The following is an 18,498-nucleotide window of genomic DNA, read 5'->3' on the forward strand; positions in this document are numbered from 1 at the left end:
CTCTCTCTCTCTCTCTCTCTCTCTCTCTCTCTCTCTCGCTGTGTGTGTGTGTGTGTGTGTGTGTGTGTACTGGTGGGGCAATGTCCCTCTACACTCTCTATAAAGAAGGTCTGTCCCTGTGTGTCAGTGTGGGCAGGGTGATAAACTGCTGGCAGAATCCCAGGTGTGTAGGGAGGTGGTGTGAGTATCTTTGCCATTAGGGTTTTAATTCTGCGGTACTGTCTCAAATTGTGCGTGTGTGTGTGTGTGTGTGTGTGTGTGTGTGTGTGTTCCTAGCAAGTGCTTGTTTCTGAGTGGCTTTGTGGCACGGAGGGTTAGGTGAATGTGCCTAGCTCCCCCAGTATGGGACAGTGATCCAGTGTGTGTCTGAGTATTTACATTAGAGTGGTACAAACTGCGTGGCTGTGTATGTGTGTGCCTCTGCCGTGTCCTAGCTTCTGAGTGAGTGGAGCAGAGCCCACAGAGTGTGTGAGTGTGGGTGTCTGGTGATTCAGTGTGTATTTGTATCAGGCGCTGTGCGTCTGCCACCACGTCTGCATCTGAGTGTGGCGGCGTACTGCTGCGAGTGGCAATGCCCAGTGTATTCCTCTGTGCGTCTGGTGTGAGCACCATGGTGCGTGCAAGAGCCAGCTAGGCTGCAGTGGTAGGCTGTGGCTGGGCGGGTGCAACAGAGTGGTGTCAGCGTCTTGTCTTGGCAGCAGCGGCGAGTAGTGCGTGTCACCCGCGGTGTGTGCGTTGTCTGGCAAGCCCGGACAGATCACCCACACACCTCCCGCTAAGAAGCCAAGCTGGGACCCTTCCTGGGAGCCTAGGGGGGGTGTTGGGGGGGCAGTACGCGGAAGCCTCTAGGACCCGGCGGAGGCCGGCCGCTGTCCCCGGGCCGCGCGAATGAGCATGTGCAGACCGGGCGCCCGCTCGCCCGCTCCGCGCCCGCCACTCGCTGTACTCCGCGCCCGCTGCTCAGCTCGGCGCCTGCCCGCTCCGCCACTGCTCAGCGCGGAAGTCCGCAGCCTCCAGGAGCTGCGCGACACGGGCCTGGGAGCACGGGTGCGCTTGCCACGGACGCCGGGGACGTGAGGGAGTCTGAGCTTTGGACACTGCGGGGCTGCGGGCTTGGCGCCCCGGAAGGCGGGTGCCCCAGCCGGCTGTGATCGTGGGGTGAGTCTTGTCTTCGGGGTCTCCCAGCCAGGACCCTAGCACTGGCTGCGAGCGGTATCTACCCCCGCCGCGGGCAAACAAGTTTGTGTAGATGTGACTGGGAGCGCGCGGGGTTGCACCTGCTGGGGCGCAGGGCGCGCTGGCGAGGCGCCTTCCCCGGGCCGGCGCGCCAGGACCGTGGCGGATGTGTTGGTAGCATCTCACCACGTCTGGTCTTGGCTGGATGTGCACAGGCAGTTGCACCAGCCGCTTCTCCGCCAGGAGCCCGGGGATGCCCGGTCCGAGTACTCTGTCGGGCTGAGGGCAGGATTTGGGGTGCGCACTACCTTCCTCCTAGGTGGAGACATTCGCCAGAAGCTGCTCCCCCTCTTTCGTTCCGTTCCCAAGCCAGGCTTCCGGTCAGCGAAGGGTTTTCTCCCGTCTTTGATGAACTTGAACACAGGCAGAGGCAAAACCAAAACGTATGTATTTTGTTGGGAGAATTACCTGGTATCACGCTTTGCGTCTTTCTAAGATGTGGATGGAGACTCATGGCTGGATGCTCTGTGTAGTTCTTTTCTTTACCAGTCAGAAACATCCCTGGCTCTGTTAGTTGCTTCAGGGTAGTCTGTCTAAATGCTTTCCTGGGTGTCTGTGCTCCACTGATGGTCTGAGTCCTACCAGCTAGTCCACGCGGAGTCAGAAATTTGCTGGCAGACTGGCCCCCACAGCCCCACCTTGGGACCTGGCCCCTCACTCTCTGTCACAGACTACTTTCCAGACAGAATGGACAAACTTGGAACTCCAATGTACTTTTGTCACCTCTTCTCTCCTGTTGCGGGGACAGCATCCTTATGTCTAGGGAGACACTCGGACCAGCTTTTGTAGGAACCCGTAGGTGGGAACAGGACTCCAACATCAGATACAGGACGTGAGGACTGCAGGGACTGTAAGAATTAGAGGAGCCTTGTGCTGGACTGGGTGGCTCTTTCTGTCTACAGTGTCCTCACTTGGCTAACAGAATGGCTACACGTACTGGCCAAAGAGCTTTCTTGGTATAGGTTTTGTTTCTTCGAAGCATGACCTCCTACCATACACATAATCTGAAATCCCCTAAGAAGATGCCTATGGGGTGGAGCTGCCAAGCCCCCAGGTTCAGTGAAGAGCCAGGCATCTTCCTTTGTAGTGGTTGAGAGCAGCTTAGCCAGCTGCCAACCTGGGGTTAGTGGGGACAAATGTCCCCTTATCTCCCTAACATCATGACCAACCCTAGCCATCCCAAAATTGTCCCCATAGATCTTTGGAAGAAACTTAACCTTGGAGTGAGGGGATCCCTCTTTTCAATGGGCATTGAAGTCCTGGCATAGACAGTACTGTCCTATGTTCTGACAAGAAGTGAAGAGCAACTTGGATTTAGACAGAAATAGGAGACCCCTGTCCTTTTCTTCTATTTGCCTCCCCCAGCAAGTAGCGCCTTCTGGGGCCATCATTTGGCCTGCTGCTAAATGTGAGCCTCAGCCTGGCTAGTTCAACCCAAAGACTGCAGCACAAGTCAGTGAGCCTCACAGATGGTTCTTGTAGAGAGTCACTGAGCAGAGCCTGGGAACCCACAGCCTCCAGGTCCAGGCCGAGCCATATGTGAGCTGGGTCTGATGGGAGACACTTCTCTTTACAGGCACTCCCAGCTTGTGTCCCCATCTGGCTCCATCCTGGCCAGTCTTCCTGAGATCAGCTCTCTGTGAAATCAAGACCAAGTACTTGGTGGTGGTGGGGAGGGCAGTTCAGCATTTAAACCTTGGGGATCTATGTCCATACAACAGGAGTGGCAGTCATGCTCACAGGTGGTGTCCTGGTATCTGACCCAGGCTGGTCTGGAGGTCAGCCCTGCTTATTTGGGGTACATGACCTAGTCTTTCTCTGGACCTCATAATTTTGCTTTCTCACTCTCTTCTCTAATTTCTCCACATCTTGACTTCAGTAATATCAACCTGTATCTAAAACACAATCCCTACATGACCTCTTTGAGGAGCATGGCCAGGGAGAAACTCTAAACATGAACTTCCTTCCAGAGGGATAGGAGAAGTGGGTGGCAGTTGGGCTGGATTAATTTTGCAAATCTTACAATGCTGTGTGCCTCTATATTAAGGCTCCTCCTCTCGGCTGGGATGGGCGCTCCCTCCCTGAAGGTGATTTCCCTTTGTATGAAGGGAACAAGAGTAAGGAAGGACAGGGATGCACAAGGTGTCTTGGGCCATCTCCCATAGCTTGAGTCCCTGTCCTTTGGCAGGAAAGGAGCCAGAGGAGGATAGGGCTAACAGACTTACCTCTCTAGTCTTATCCAAGTCCCTGAAATAGGTTGTAACACCTATTTAACCTGTTGCATTCTGCACAAGGCCCAAGACCAGGGACTCACCATCAACAGAAGAAGCATAGAGAGAGATGAACAAAGTAGGGTGCTGACTGGAAGGCGTTGTGGTTGGTTGTGCCATGAGGGATTGGAGCCTGGGTCAACCAAATAGAGAGGGGGAAATCTCAGCTGCCTGTGGCACTCCAGCACAATGCACACAAGGGTCCCCATCTGACCCTGGGGCCATGTGACAGGCAAGTGATGCCCCACACTTGGAATGGGAAAGCTGGAGTTCCAACTAGCACTCGCAGTTTAATCTCTGTTCGAGTTAATTAGCCCCCAGTGTTTTACCTTTTGCCTCTATGTAACAGTGATAATGACTCATAAATTAACGTTGTGAGTCTGTGGGAAGATCACTCATTCACTTGTTTATCTGCTCATTCATGTCACATGCTTGGTAGTATGTGAAACCACGAATAAGCCCTAAGGACTTAAGGACTTCAGCCTTGAGTCCATTGAAGGTTATATACCCCATTTGCATTGAATGGAGTTCAAGCTTAATAATACTATTCTTACTATTTGTGATTGACAAATCATAATGGTGTATTTTGACAGGCTACCCTGTGACATTGGGCCTATGTATATAATATAAAATGATTAATCTAATTAACTATCATGTTGTATACTTTTAAAGAAACTTTGTATGTGGGTGTGGGGTATGTGTGTGTGTGTGTGCACATCTGTGTGTGCAAGCATATGCAAAGGCCAAAAGTCAATGTTAGACAGTCTTCTCAGTTGTTCTCCACATTGTTGTGTTTGGGATTTGTTTGTTTTGTTTGAGACAGGGTTTGCTACAGCCCTGGCTGACTGGGACTCATTTGGCAGACCAGGCTAGCCTCTGCTTCCAGAGTGCTGAGATTAAAAGTGTGCGCCACCACATCTGGCCTCTATATTATTTTACAAGCCAAGTTATCTCACAGAGCTTGTTACTTCAGCTTTACTGTCGGGTCAGCAAGTCTCTAGGCACTTTCTCTCTCTCTCTCTCTCTCTCTCTCTCTCTCTCTCTCTCTCTCTCTCTCTCTCTCTCCACCTCTCCAACAACCTGGCTTTTGCTGGCACGCTAGGAATCTGAACTCAAGACCTCATGCTTCCCAAGACAGCACTTTGCTCACTGAGCTATCTTCCCAAGCCTCTAGAAACATTTTTATTTGATTTTGTTTTCTTGCATTCTGAAGTTCAAAGAGTTTTTGCCTCTTCAAAAAAGAGGCAGACTCAAAGTAGAACCCAAGCCCAGCCATCTTCGCAGTGCATCTCGCCTCTCTAACAGTACTGGAGAACCACTCTGCCTCAGGGGTAGAGGAGATTTTAAGGGGGAAGTGCTATTGAGCTGAGCCTTGAGGGAGGGAGGCCTTTCAGGCCTGTGAGTTGGACAGAGCGTCCCTGGCTGGCTGAATAACATGCACCACATGGAACCTCGAAACATCTCACACTGGCAAAGCTCGGAACATCTCACGCTGGCCAGGAACACTGGTTTGGACATAGGGTTCTGTAATGAGTAGTCTGAGGGAGGGGGCTGCAAGCAAGACCAAGACAGGACACTAAGTGACAATGAAGGAGTTTGGACCAATTCCTCCTTGCCCTATGGCCCCTGCAAACTGTAGCATAACTAGTGCTATGCACCAGGATAGAAGCTTTCTTGAGATGCTCGGATGGGCACAGAATCTGGGAGAGGGATGGGCTTCAGATGACAAGCATTGAAGAGAGCAGCGGAGGATGCAGAAGGTGAAGTGACGGGTGGGAGAACACTGCACCAAGCCCCAGTTACAGCTTCACTGAGGTTCCAAAGCATAGAGCTGCTAGCTTCTGGTTGGTCAGTGACCTGGGACTCGGAGCAGCTGCGGCATAGGTCCTTATCTTGCCTGAGGAGCAGCCTGCCGGATCTTGTGTTTTATCTTTAGGATGCCACCTTATGTGGAGACAGCTTTGAGTCACACTTGGTGGCCACTGTGGCTGAGATCCAGGTGAGGAGCACTGGTCATTTGCTCTCTCATTAATGCATTTCATTGATAGCCAGAAGGTAGGAGGGGAGTGGACTCACATGACCGAACCCTAAGGGTCAGTCCTAGCTAGCCCTCCTCTCCTGTCTCCCCCCCCCCTTTTTTTTTTTCTGCTAGCTCTCCTAAGGCTCCCACTCCAACCTGGCTCACAGGTAGGTGCTACGCGCCCTCTCTGGAGCCCAGGTTTTCTGAGTCCCCCCTTGCACAAGGAACTTGCTTTCCTTCTCTGAGGCTCCTGAAGCCTCGGTTCAGTTATTCTCCTCTCATTTCTGGGCTATCTTGGGGACTCCTTCCCTAAGCCCCCAAATAATTCCAAGGATGTATAGAACACTGAGCAAGGTGGCAGATGGACATTTGTCCAACCTGGACAGAGCCTCAAGTGGAGGTTCTGGGGATGAGGAGGTATGCTCAACAGTCCCTTACTGAGGGTTCCAGATCAGGAAGAGCAGCCGTGAAGCAAGACTCAGGGGATGTGGAAGACTCCCAGAAGAGGGGAAAGAGCTCAAAGGCGGCCTCAGAGCCTGCTCGTGGAAGTGCCTCTTAGGCTTGACTAGAAAGCCAGAACAGGAGGAGCTTCTGCCTGGCATAGTTTCAGACCTGTGATGGAGACACACTAAATTTTTAAGAATAAATCTTACCACATACAGAGCCAGAACTCAAGTGGGGGAAAGAGGCAAGGGGATTTTTTTGCCACATGATGGCTCCAGGAGCAGATGGCCTGGGTGTGACTACTGACCCTCTAGTCAGGTATAAGGACAGTTCTCAACTGACAAGAAGCAGGCTGCCTGCCTCCCATGAGGATCCAGGGGCTCGTGAGGTACACAGGCCATCTAATCTATTTATTCATACTGCAAGAGCCTAATAGATGGTGTCACTGAAAATTAAGCAGTTGCCAAGAGCAGTTAGATCAGCTTCAGGCAAGAGGAGGCTGTTGGGCCCATTCTGGGAGTAGGAGGCCCAGGAGGAAGGAGACAGTTTCTTGGGAACACCTGCTGTGGGTCTGTCCTCCAGCAGCTCCTGTGTGCCTCTATGGCATTCATAACCAGTATGTGTCCCAGTCCAGGCAACCAGGGTAGGGCTCTACAACCATTCCCATTTACCCATGCACAGACAAAGAGGCTGAGGTCCTGCCTTGGGATTAGGTTTGCTATAATAAAGGCCCGATGGCTTTGGGATACAGCGGGCCAGTCACTGGACTTCCATGTCCAGTACAGATGAAAAGTGGCCAGATTTTGGCCATGTCTCAGCTGGCTCTGCTGTCTTACACTTCAAATCTTGTCTGTGGGCTCTATGCTGCAAGTCTCCCTTCCCCTGACTTGACTGTTTTCATGTTAACACATTCTTGCTGATGCTACTCAACTAGCTGTATGCCGGGATCTGGGGAGATGGAGATGGGCCTCATCAGCCTAACAGATAAGCAGGGGTGGGGTCTAGGTAAAGTGTAGTGGAGGGTCAGGATGGAGCAGTTTCCTGATGCTTTGAGTGTGTGGCCCCCTGCCAACCTGGGAATCAGCTCTGCCATTTTTAAGACCTGAGAATGAAAATCTGGTTCTGGGGCCCCAGGATCTGGGACTCCCACCTGTAAGTGATTGTCACTGCCATCCTGATTAGAAAAACCACTTCAGGAACGGGTCTAGGGGTCTCTAGGAGGACTTGCAGGGCCTTGGAGAGCTTTGGGTGAGTTTTAATCTTGATGGACTCATCTCTGACACCTGATCTCTCTCTCACACACCCCACCCTACAAGGAGGCTACCCTACTTGTCTCATGTAGGCAGATCCAATCTATCACATAAGATGGAAGTCACAGCGCACAGCTACGGGGGTGGGACCATCACCTACCTGTCTGTTCCAAGCTCACCAGAAACTTTCTTTCCACAGCAGTTATGCTACCTTTTGCCTATTACTTCGTTGGTAGGATTTCACACTGGTAGGATCTCCTGCATCCAGAACCCTTCTGCAAACATACCTGAGAACCTTATTATAGCACAGGAAAGATCTGACATTTAGGAGTTCTTGGTAATCCACGTACATCTTACACATCAGCTCTGTGATGCTGAGACCGATGGTTGCCCACATGTTGCTCAGTATCTGTCTAGTTCAGGCTTCCTCCCAGCTATGGATGAATGGAGTTTGAAGTTTGGCTGTTCTCAGACCCCTCAGGAGCCTATCAGAATTCTCCTGTCTACTTAGTCTTCATATATATATATATATATATATATATATATATATATATATATATATATATATATATATATATATATATGTGTGTGTGTGTGTGTGTGTGTGTGTGTGTGTGTGTGTGTGTATATGTATATATATATGTGTGTGTGTATATATATATATGTATATATATATATGTGTGTGTGTGTATGTGTGTGTGTGTGTGTGTGTGTGTGTGTGTGTATTTCTTCACTGGCAACTGGGGTGTCACTTTGTACCAGGTGTTGTGCTGGGTGACAGTGATAAAAGTAAATAGGGGATGGCATCTACTCGAGTTGATAAGGGTCCTTCAAGGATGATTGAGAAGTGGATAGATAATGTTAATTGCACCAAAGTAGTCCATGCTGGGATGGGCTTAGCACAGGCTGCTGGGAACCAGGGAGTCTCTCCTTCTATGTGGGTGGATGTGACCAGGGGAAGCTTGGAGGAAGCGACATTTATGCTAAGCCTCAGGGGTCATACGAAGATTAACCAGACAGAGGGAGGAAACAGAGGCTAAGATACTGGATGCAGGAGGCTCTGCTATAATCATAGAGTATGTATGTGTGTGGATGGTGGAACTACCGAGGCATAGAAAATGTGCCTCCATGGGTTGGACCACAAGGAGACCTTGTGTGCCCTGCTAAGGCGCTTCCAGTTTATCCCCAAGCTCTGGGGAGCTATTGAAAAGAGGTTTTAAGCAGAAGAACACCAGCCATGATCAGATTGGCGTGTTAAGGAGTCTCGGCCCTGGCAGCCTGTGTGCTGTGGATTGGAGGAGCCCAAGTTGGGGGCAGACAGATCAGTCCGGATTTCATGGGATTTTCTCTGTGGTTTTACAAATCTGAGGCTGGCAGGGGTGGGTCTGGCGACATACCAGCTTAGACAGAAAGGAAAAGCTCTGAGACCATCTGCGAAGGCTTCCCCACTCAGCTGGATTCCACTGTCATTTGCTGATGAGGACCTGTGTAACCATACCCCTATCCTCCCCAAGGTTTCAGCCCCCTTAGCTCTCAGAACTTAATCCGGAAGGCTCAGGCTGGTCTGGGCCCCCTCCGATAGACTGCTGGGCCCCCAGCCTCCTTGAAGCCTGAAATGCTGGGCCCCAGAGCCAAAACATTGTCTTTCTTCTCACACCCAGCAGGCCATGTCTGTGCACAGAACAGCCATTGAAACGCTGCCCTCCCCGTGTTAGTTACGGCCAGTAGCTTAGTCACGCTTCCAGGGTCCTTTCTTCTGGGACAAGCCTGTCCTTGTGCTCAGGGCCCTCCTCACATAGCAGCCCAGCTCGTGGCAGCTGCAGAGCCCCCCCACCAACCCTAATAGCTACTTCAGAGATGCCGCCAGTGGGAACCACAGCTTAACATTAACACGAGCACGCACCGTGCAAGCCTGCCTCTGTCCTAGTGAGAGTCAGTGACCAACCTCTGTGGAAGCTGCTCCCAGAATACAGATCACAGCTTCACTACATCACAGAGAGGCAGCTCGCTGTGTGCCTTTATTAAGCACCTCCAGTATACACCTGCCTGTATGGGGCATACTTATGTCATATAGTAAAACTATGTTTCAGGCTTCACTGTATAGTAGTAGTTGAGAAAACTGATCTGGAGAAAGACATTGGAATGTTGGCCCTTGGGTTTGCCAGCTATGGCATTTCAGGAAATTACTCTTCCTTTCTTTTTTTTTTTCTTTTTTCTTCTTTTTTATCTGTATAGTGGGGACTTTAGAATATCCATCCCATTACATTGGTGAGAGTACAATGATTTGACTTCATAACTCATGTTGCTGAGTGCGTCGGGTCGCTGAGGACTCAATGGAAGCCATGGTTGCTTCCTTCCTCCACCTTATTGCTATTATCATTACTGGACCTTCATTGCCACTCTCTAAACCAATATGATCCTCACGTCACAGATGAGGAAGCTGCAGCCCAGAGAGGTTCAGCAGTGTCTTTAGCGTCACACAGCTGGCCTAGCAGCTGAAGTAGGATCTGAAGCCTTTGTCCAGTGTTCCTGACACAGAGCTTACCACTTTGGTAAATCAGTCATGGGGCTGGGGGAGTACCCTGGCCCAGGAAGAGGGCTGTGGATCCTGTTTCATCTTACTGTTCTTTCTCCACTTTTCTAGGTTCCTGAGATAGATGGGGGCCAGGAGAGCTAAGGGATGGGGGAAATGGTGACCCCTGGGCAGAAGCTACCAACAAGGGACTTGTGGCTGCTGGAGAGACGTGATGGTGACATTTGAAACCCACAAGGACAGAAGCCCACAAGTGTGCTGACGGGTGTCAAGAGTCAAGATGCTGGGATGATGCCCTTGGAGGCCCTGGCGTCCCTCCTGCCCAGGTGCTAGGAGCCGTCCCCAGGCTCCAGCTGGGAGCCCTGCTGCCCAGGGGCATGGCCAAACCTTTCTTCAGACTCCAGAAGTTTCTCCGCAGAACACAGTTCCTGCTACTCTTCCTCACGGCCGCCTACCTGATGACCGGCAGCCTGCTGCTTCTGCAGCGGGCCAGAGTGGCCCTCCCACAAGCCCTCCGGGGTCCCAGCAGCCTGCAGGCCTTACCAGTGGCCACCGTGGCACTGGGTGTGGGTCTGCTGGACGGCAGGAGCCTTCGTGATCCCCACAGTAGCCCTGACCTACTACTTGATGTGGACACACTAAGGAGTCCTCTAGCCCGACTGCCACCTGGAATCCGCTGGCCCCGGAGGAACCGCAGCTCACTGCGGCGGCGTTGGCTCAACCACCTCACCAGTGACCCGCAGGGGCCACCCACCCTGGGTCCGGAGGCCTCTGGACCAGCCAACCATAACCAAGGTAGGTTTTCTGCTGCTACCACAAGCGCTGGTCACTGTTACATATATTTGTCCCTTTTCTTGGCCCTGTGGTAACTGAGGGACGTGATATTGTCCTCCAGAGCTCTGACTGTGATCTTGCCTCAGTCACAGCTTCCTGGGTGACTGATTATGTCACTTGTCTCTGGGTCCTCTCAGGAAGAGACAGAGGCATCGACCCCGGGATTACTGTGCAAATGTATCGAAGTATCTTGGAGCCGTGTGTCACAGGGTGTTAAAGATGGTCCCAGAGTGGCAGCTGCTGCCTGTGGGAACTGGTGACTGTGCAGTCCCAGGTCCTTGTACACTTAACAGAGCAGAATATTCTACTTTGGTTGCCACCAGCAATCCCTGCATCTACTCTTTGAGTCAGTGGTTCTCAACCTTCCTACTACTGTGACTTTCAAATCAGTTCCTCATGGCATGGTGACCCCCCCACCCCCAACCACAAAATTATTTCATTGCTACTTCATGACTGTAATTTTGACACTGCTATCAAGAGTAATGTAAATATCTGGGATGTGATCCCTGTGAAAGAGTCATTCAACCCCCAAAGGGATCTCAATCCACAGGTTGCAAACCACTGCTCTAGGTCATCCTGGGGTACTCATAAGCCAGGAGCCACTAGGCAAGGGTACATCGTGTATTACTTCGCCCTCTAACGGAGAGCTATTACTACTTTAGCAAGAATGCTTGTCTATCCAGTGCTGCTGTGTGGTGAAGCTGCTGTGTCGGGCGTTATCACTCCCTCAGTTTACAGGGAAGAACTGAGGCGTGGAAAAGCTAAGTGAATGGACGAGATTATTCTTGCAGTCTGGGGTGGAGGGGGGAGTCCTAGAACCTAACCCTGAAGCTAGAACTGAGATGTAGAGAAGATCTGGGCAGCAGGGACCCCAGGAAACCCTGGCTGAGGAGTAGCAGGGGGACAAGGAAGGAAGGCAGCCAGGAGAGATGTGCCATGGAGCAGGAGCAGGCTGAGAGAGCAGGAGCAGGCTGAGAGAGCAGGAGCAGGCTGAGAGAGCAGGAGCAGGCTGAGAGAGCAGGAGCAGGCTGAGAGAGCAGGAGCAGGCTGAGAGAGCAGGAGCAGGCTGAGAGAGCAGGAGCAGGCTGAGAGAGCAGGAGCAGGCTGAGAGAGCAGGAGCAGGCTGAGAGAGCCTGCTTGAGTGGGAGGGGGTGGAGGCAAAGCAGACCGCACATCTCAGGGCACCCTGGAGTGGCAGGCCTGGGGGTGGGTGGTCATGGGAGCAGTCTTCGTACTGCTAGCACTCCCAAGTCAAGATGGTCTACTCTGGCCTGGTGCTCTTTGCACTGAGTTCTATAGATTCTCTTTGCAGGGCCCAGGGAACATGCTGGGTGCCTGGGAGCACGCAGTAAGTGTTAAAGTTGTGCCTGGGTGGCAGCTGAACTCAGTCATCTCTGATCAACCTCTCACCAACTTATTTGGTCCTGTGCCTTAAATCAGTGGAGGAGGTGGTGCTCCTGTCCATAAAATAAAGTGCATGGATTACTAAACAGAGTATTGAGCATAGCCTATAGGGCGCCTATCATAACTAATAAACGTAATGCATAGTGTACTTAGCATAGAGTACTAAGCATAGCACATAGAGTACTAAGCATAGCACACAGAGTACTAAGCATAGCACACAGAGTACTAAGTGTAGCACAGAGTACTAAGCATAGCACACAGAGTACTAAGCATAGCACACAGAGTACTAAGCATAGCACACAGTACTAAGCATAGCACACAGAGTACTAAGCATAGCACATAGAGTACTAAGCAAAACATAAAGTACTAAGCATAGCACACAGAGTACTAAGCATGACACACAGAGTATTAAGCATAGTATACAGAGTTCTTAGCCTAGAGGACTAAGTAGAAGACTATAGGAGATGAGGTAAGTGGAGCATCAGACCTATGGTAGGGAAGTCATAAGAGAAAGCTCCAGGCCTGAGATTTGGGATTGATTGGTTGATTGACTGACTGATCTTTGTGCTGCTGGAACTCAGATCTCAGGTTTTGGGATACTAGACACATCCTCCACGGCTGAGTCACATCCTCAATCCTTGATTTGTTCTGAGAATAATAAACCCAAACTTCTCTTGCCTTGGAGAAATGACTCAGTGGGCCCAACAAAGGAAAGACTAGAAGGCTGTGGGTTGTTGTCTCCAGGGAAGGATGCGTTTCAGACCAGACGTCATCCAGCTTATTTTCCTCGCAGTGAGTTCTTTAGCATGGCCTGTATGTAACAAGACAGAGGGGCTGATGATATAGCTCATTTTATGTGTGTGTCCCTTCTGTCATCTCTCCAACACACCAAGAAACTGGGTCTCTAAGCAGACATTACTAGGGTAATTAATTTCGACTAAAGTGCCGATGACCAGGAGAGGGCCCGTGGGTTTCCTGAGAGGAAGTTTTGTGAAGTGCATCCTTGCTGAAGACAGAGCTGAGTTCCTCTCTTGCTATGGTCACTTCATGGCTCTACAACCTTGGACAAACTGACCTGGAGTCTTCCCTTCATTTCTCCCTATCCTCATTTATTGAAGACCATCAGTCTTCAATATGTGTTCACTATGCATTAGTCCCCATATGTGTTTTGCACTGGACCCCTGAGTGCTCTGTCTGGAGTGGAGTCAGTTATGTTTCCAGATAACTACTGCACAGACTTCCTGAAGGATGATTAAGGCATGGCATGGAACTTGAGGTAGAGATGACTTTTTTATAGCTGGTCTTCAGAGAAGGTGACTAAGTGGCCTGGTAATCTGGTTCTAGCCATACATGCATTATTCAGTTACCTCCAAAGACACAGTAGTGATGGAATGGCTCCTATAAAAGCAGGAGAAATCACAGTTAGATGTAAGCAGGACAATAATCAACTGCTCTCCAACAATATGGTTTTAGTATGAATAAAAATACCTATTGATTTTCCTTACCTGTTGATAGCCCCTGTCCATGACTCCTGGAGTATCCCGATTACCAAACACATAAAGGGTTAACTCTGACTACATTGTTGTACAATGCAGCATCCAAGGTCCAGGCCCAGGTCTTCGCAGTGAGGACTTTGGATGGTCAATGGGATCACTCCATGGGAGATTAAATAGTTTTAAACTTCTTCAGGATTTTAAAGATAAAGTTGGTCTCCCTACAGACTCGGAGGGAGATGTGGTGACATGCTGAAAGTCTTCAGAGAACCCAGAGGAAGGCAGAACACTGGTCTCAGAACCCCTGCACCTTTCTCTTAGGAAACTCTCTGGCCCTGCATGGCCAAGCAACCTCCTTGGTCTAGAGAGTGCCCCACAGTGTAGCTCTAGAGCAGCTGCTAGGACTGCAGACAAAGCGAGCATCTCTTTGCAGCCCGGGCACCCCGCCATCCCCTGAAAGGGATCCTGCAAGCCACGGAAGCTGCAGGAGTCTCCATCAATCACTGCGCATTTCATTATACCTTGGACAACATCCATAATGGAATAAAATGTCAGTAAGTTTACTGGGGGAAAAATAGTAACTTCTCCATAGCCAGTTTGTTTTTTATTGATAGTAATTTCCAAAGACATTCCAATATCTCCAAAGCCATCGTTAATAGCCTCACGACTTGTCCATTCTGATGTGCAAATGAACAGATGCAGAGTCACAGGCGGTAATGCATCGCCTTCGTTTCAGCCCAAAGTAATAAATCCACCTCAGGAGCGTCCCAGCGCATCCCTCGAAAGTTCTTGCTTTTCTGCACATTCTTGCCTCTGTCAGGGATTTAGAAAAGTCATTTGTTACGTTACGTGACAAAAGGCTCCTCTGCTCCCCCACAACCCAGAGGCCCCATCTGTGTCTCAAGCCCTGGCTGCACCCCAAGATGGGGGCTGCTGGATGCTGGGGGTGAAGTGGGGACTTCCTCTGCATGCTGGTCAGACCCAGATGCTGGGTACTCAGCCACTTCTTTCAGCCTGGCTGTTGAAACCATTGCTTTCCTCTCCCCTATTAATGTGCTAATTATTCAGCTAATATTTACTGATCCATTGTCCCACTAGGTCCCAGGTTAGAATATAGGATCAGAATAATAATAGATGTTATTTATTTGAACATCTGTTATGTATGGCGCATCATTGTGTGTGGACGTCCATCTGTTGTCTTGTTTAATTTAATCTTCAAAGAGCCTACTGATGTAAGCAGTGCTCTCACCACTTTAACAATGAAGGGTGTGAGTTCCAGGGATTGTAAAGTAACTGAGACTTTTTTGTTATTAAAAATGAACTATTGTCATAAGACAGCCACCCCTGATACCCGACACTCCCAGCCTTCTGTTCGATGTTGGACATGCCTTATCTTGTGGAATTCTCACAGCTAGCAGCTTCTGGGATTGGTACTGTGTCCCCATTTTGTAGATGGGAAGCCTGCATCATAGAGAGGGGGACCTGCACATCTCAGGTCCTGGTGGAGCAGGAATTTGAACCTCCACTATCTCATTCTTAGAAATAGGGACGCTCCATCCCAGCTTTGGCAAGTCTTGCCTTTTGAGCTTTGTGCCTCCTTGTGTTTGGAATGTTTAGTTGAAAGCTATGATTTTTTTTTCTGTATCAACCAATGCATCACAATTTTCTCAGATACCGCTTTTCTTTTGCAAAGTAGATGGGCAGAGAATAATTCATGCCTACTGCTCTCGGTGGGTTTTTTCTGCAGCCATCTATAATGGATTCAGGGGTACCAAGGCTCATGAGAGAGAGAGAGAGAGAGAGGGAGGGAGGGAGGGAGGGAGGGAGGGAGGGAGTTTGCAGAGATCCATATCAGGGAAGCAGTGTCCCACCTGGAAGCAGGTGCCTGTGCTTAGCACATGTGTTGATACCCAACCCTCCATGGAAGTGACCTCAGGAGGCATAGAGTTTAGAAGGGACCATATGAAAGGTGACTGTTAGCTTCCTCTTACTGGCATCTTCTGACCTGAGATTCCCTGGAGCCCTGGGTGGTGCAGCATCCTGTTCTCATGGTTGTCATCTGCTCTAGGAATTCAGACCCCTGAGATTCAGATCCAGTGTGGCCAGCTGGCCCATCCTCCTTGTGCAATGGCTCCTCTGCTCTTACACCCAAGGCCTTGGGACTACCAGTATGGTTGGTAGGAGCCGTGACCTACTGTTTCCAGCTAGGTGATAACAGTGACATTGTGTCTAACCCTGATGAGTCACTTGAGGTAAAGATATTGTCCCTACCCTCTTTAGGTTTAGAAGATTTTTTTTTTAACAGCAAGTTGATGTCTGGGATTTGGCTGACTATCCCAGTCATTAGCTTGCTTGTATTTTTTAAGACAACATTTTAGAGTCCTGAGACCCTGGGAAGAGCTAATATTCTGGCAAGATGGGAGGAGGGAACTGATCAGAGCAAAGGTGTTCATGTCTCCACCTGACAGTTGGGGAGACTGAGGCATGACAATTGAGGTGATTCAGCAAAGTCCAAAGTAGCCTTTACTGTAGAAGCGCTCAGACGGAAGAACTCCTCCCTGCTCTCTGCTTCAGAATGAGTGGTATGGCGACCTTCCCCGTGCTCTGCAGCAAAAGCCACTGTTCCTTCTGCGGAATCATGACCTCATTCTTCTCTAGCCAACCCTCTGAAGGCTAGAGAGGCTGCTAGAGAGGCTGATATGTGTTCCTGGTGTACACTCCAGGTACCATTCCAGAGGTGCTGAGCAGCAGAGCACGCTGTCAGGCTGTGCGCAGCATCAGCGCAGGTGTCCTATCCAGTTCCCAACTTAGCGGTTGTGGATGCGCCTTCCCAGTTCTCAGACCATGTGAGAGTGTGTTTGCAAATCCCCAAATGCCATTTCTTCAAAACAGTGATGCGTGTGACATTTACACGCTTGGGGCTGTGCTTGCATTCTCCAAGTTTCTCTGCAAGTCTGGGAGGCATCTCCTTCCTGTCAGCGACAGGGTAGGGCTACCAGCAGCTCCCACTGGTGTCAGCATGCTTGGATCAATTGTGACACTGCCCTCTGGAATCATCCCCAAGTGTCTCTGACTGGAGAGGTACTGAGGGTATGGCAGAGGGCGTCATGGTCACTTGGCTGCATCAGCTCCCACGTGGACACCTGCCTCAAAACTGACAGACTCTGTTTACCCGTGCTAGAAGAACACAGCAGATTTGTTTTAAAGAGTCTCCTGCTTATGGGAAACTCTTAGGTTAACTAAGTCCAGACTTCCTCTGGATTCCAAGCTCCCTGGGGCTCATGTGCAGGTGGTCTTGAGACCACAGTAGAGGCAGAAGGCCTCTGTGTGCCTAACAAGGGATGGGAGGGTGAATTCATTACAGGGACTCGTGTGTAAAAATGCCAGCTACCCTGATCTGATCATTCCACACATATATTGAATCATCACACTGTACCCCACTAAAACATACAATGAATAATTTTTTTTTTGAAAACTCAGATCCAAGCACAGAAAAGAGGGGTGGTGGAGAAAAGCTGCAGGCAGGCTGACTCTGGGTTCCTGGCACTACCTCTGGGTGCACAGTAGGCTGTTAACTATGTACACAGTAGGCCATTAACTGAGAGAAGGCGCAGAAAGCTGCCCAGCTGCCCACTTGGCTCTTGTGCTGAGGGGAAGTAGAAGAGGAACTATGTACTTTCTGGAGAAGTGCATAGGCCAGACAGTGCTGCAGATCCCAGCTTTTCCCCACTGGTCGGTAGCAGGCAGGCAGACTTTCCCAGGGATGGAAGCCCATGGCCAGGGCCCTCCCTCCCCAGCTCCTGGGCCTAAGATCTCCATCTCAGCTGTGCTTCCTCCTTGCAGGCAATTACCTGGGATGCTTCAGTGAGGAGGGCCCGGAGAGAACCCTGAAGGGGGCAGTGTTTTACGACTTGAGAAAGATGACCGTGTCGCACTGTCAGGATGCCTGTGCTGAGCGGTGAGTGTTGAGCTGGGCTGTCAACTGCACTGGAATGAGGTTAGAAGACAGTCTCAGAACCAAGGGACATCATGGGTTGCCGGTTGGCCATCCTAACGCCATTACACCTCCATTCATCAGACTCTGATCTCCAGGAGAAAGTCTATCAACATGCTAGCAACTATCCTGGCTTCCATCCTGCTGTGGTAGGGGCATGCCCTGTGACCCATGGGAGTTCTTTGAGCAGGCTATAGCTGAGGATGAGGACCCATCAAAAACTAGTTTGCTGGTCTGTTTAAAATGAAACAAAGGGACAAATAGACCTCAATTAAAATAAAGTTGAGGGCCAGTCCAGCAGTTAGAAAATCCATTTCTACTTATATTTACAACAAAATTTGCTTTTCTAGATACTATCAACTTTCCTTGTGGTTACCAGTCATCTGTCCCTACTAACAGGACAATCACACGCATATGTGCAGGTGTGTGCACATATGTGCTCATGTGTGCATGCACACATGCATGTGTGTATGCATGTACATGCATAGGTATGTGCGTGTGTATGTCTGTGTGTGTGTGCACACGCACGCTCGTGTGCATATGTGTATATGTTCATATCAGAAGACAGGCAGAGAGCATGAACACACAGCACTCTTTATTTCTATCACCATAGATTTGTTTACATTTTTTTCTATAAGTCAGGTCCCACCCTATTCTTTTAAATAGTCATAAATTATTTCCCACTTTACACCTGGAGAAAGCAATGATGGGGCCCACCTTTCCCATCCTTGGTAGCTCAGAGAAAGGTGAGGCTGAACATGAGGATGCCGGTGTCTCATTTCAGCCTCTTTCCACTTAAGGAAACTAAGGCTCAGAGGTAGCAAGCGACAGCATCTACCATCTCATCCTGTAGAGACAGCAGCTGGATGGGACTTCACTACTGTGTGGTCTTCACTCTGGGCTCTTCCCATGGGCCACTTTCTGTAGCTGTGGCCCCCTAAAGGTTCTGTTTCTATGCTGCTCTATTATGCTGTAGTGGTGCCTGTGGGTGAGAAGAAGGAGGGAGGGGAAAGGGAGAGG

General features: G+C 50.1%; 1 protein-coding gene across 5 annotated transcripts in view; it reads left to right on the top strand.

Annotated features, from left to right (window-relative positions):
- The window catches only part of Wscd1 (WSC domain containing 1), a 41,262-nt gene that overhangs the window by 363 nt on the left and 22,401 nt on the right, over nucleotides 1-18,498 (top strand). For 2 of the 5 annotated variants that reach the window (XM_031352800.1, XM_031352802.1), the window contains exons 2-3: nucleotides 9,865-10,548; nucleotides 17,328-17,442. In XM_031352800.1, coding sequence (XP_031208660.1) covers nucleotides 10,131-10,548; nucleotides 17,328-17,442 — 533 coding nt within the window. In that variant the 5' untranslated portion in view covers nucleotides 9,865-10,130. Of the gene's footprint in view, nucleotides 1-585; nucleotides 614-669; nucleotides 1,159-9,864; nucleotides 10,549-17,327; nucleotides 17,443-18,498 lie in introns of those variants that run through there. The other 3 variants (XM_031352801.1, XM_031352799.1, XM_031352803.1) reach the window with 3 other exon arrangements.

This window comes from Mastomys coucha, unplaced genomic scaffold (assembly GCF_008632895.1).
Source record: "Mastomys coucha isolate ucsf_1 unplaced genomic scaffold, UCSF_Mcou_1 pScaffold5, whole genome shotgun sequence".
NCBI classification, from domain to species: Eukaryota; Metazoa; Chordata; class Mammalia; order Rodentia; family Muridae; genus Mastomys; species Mastomys coucha.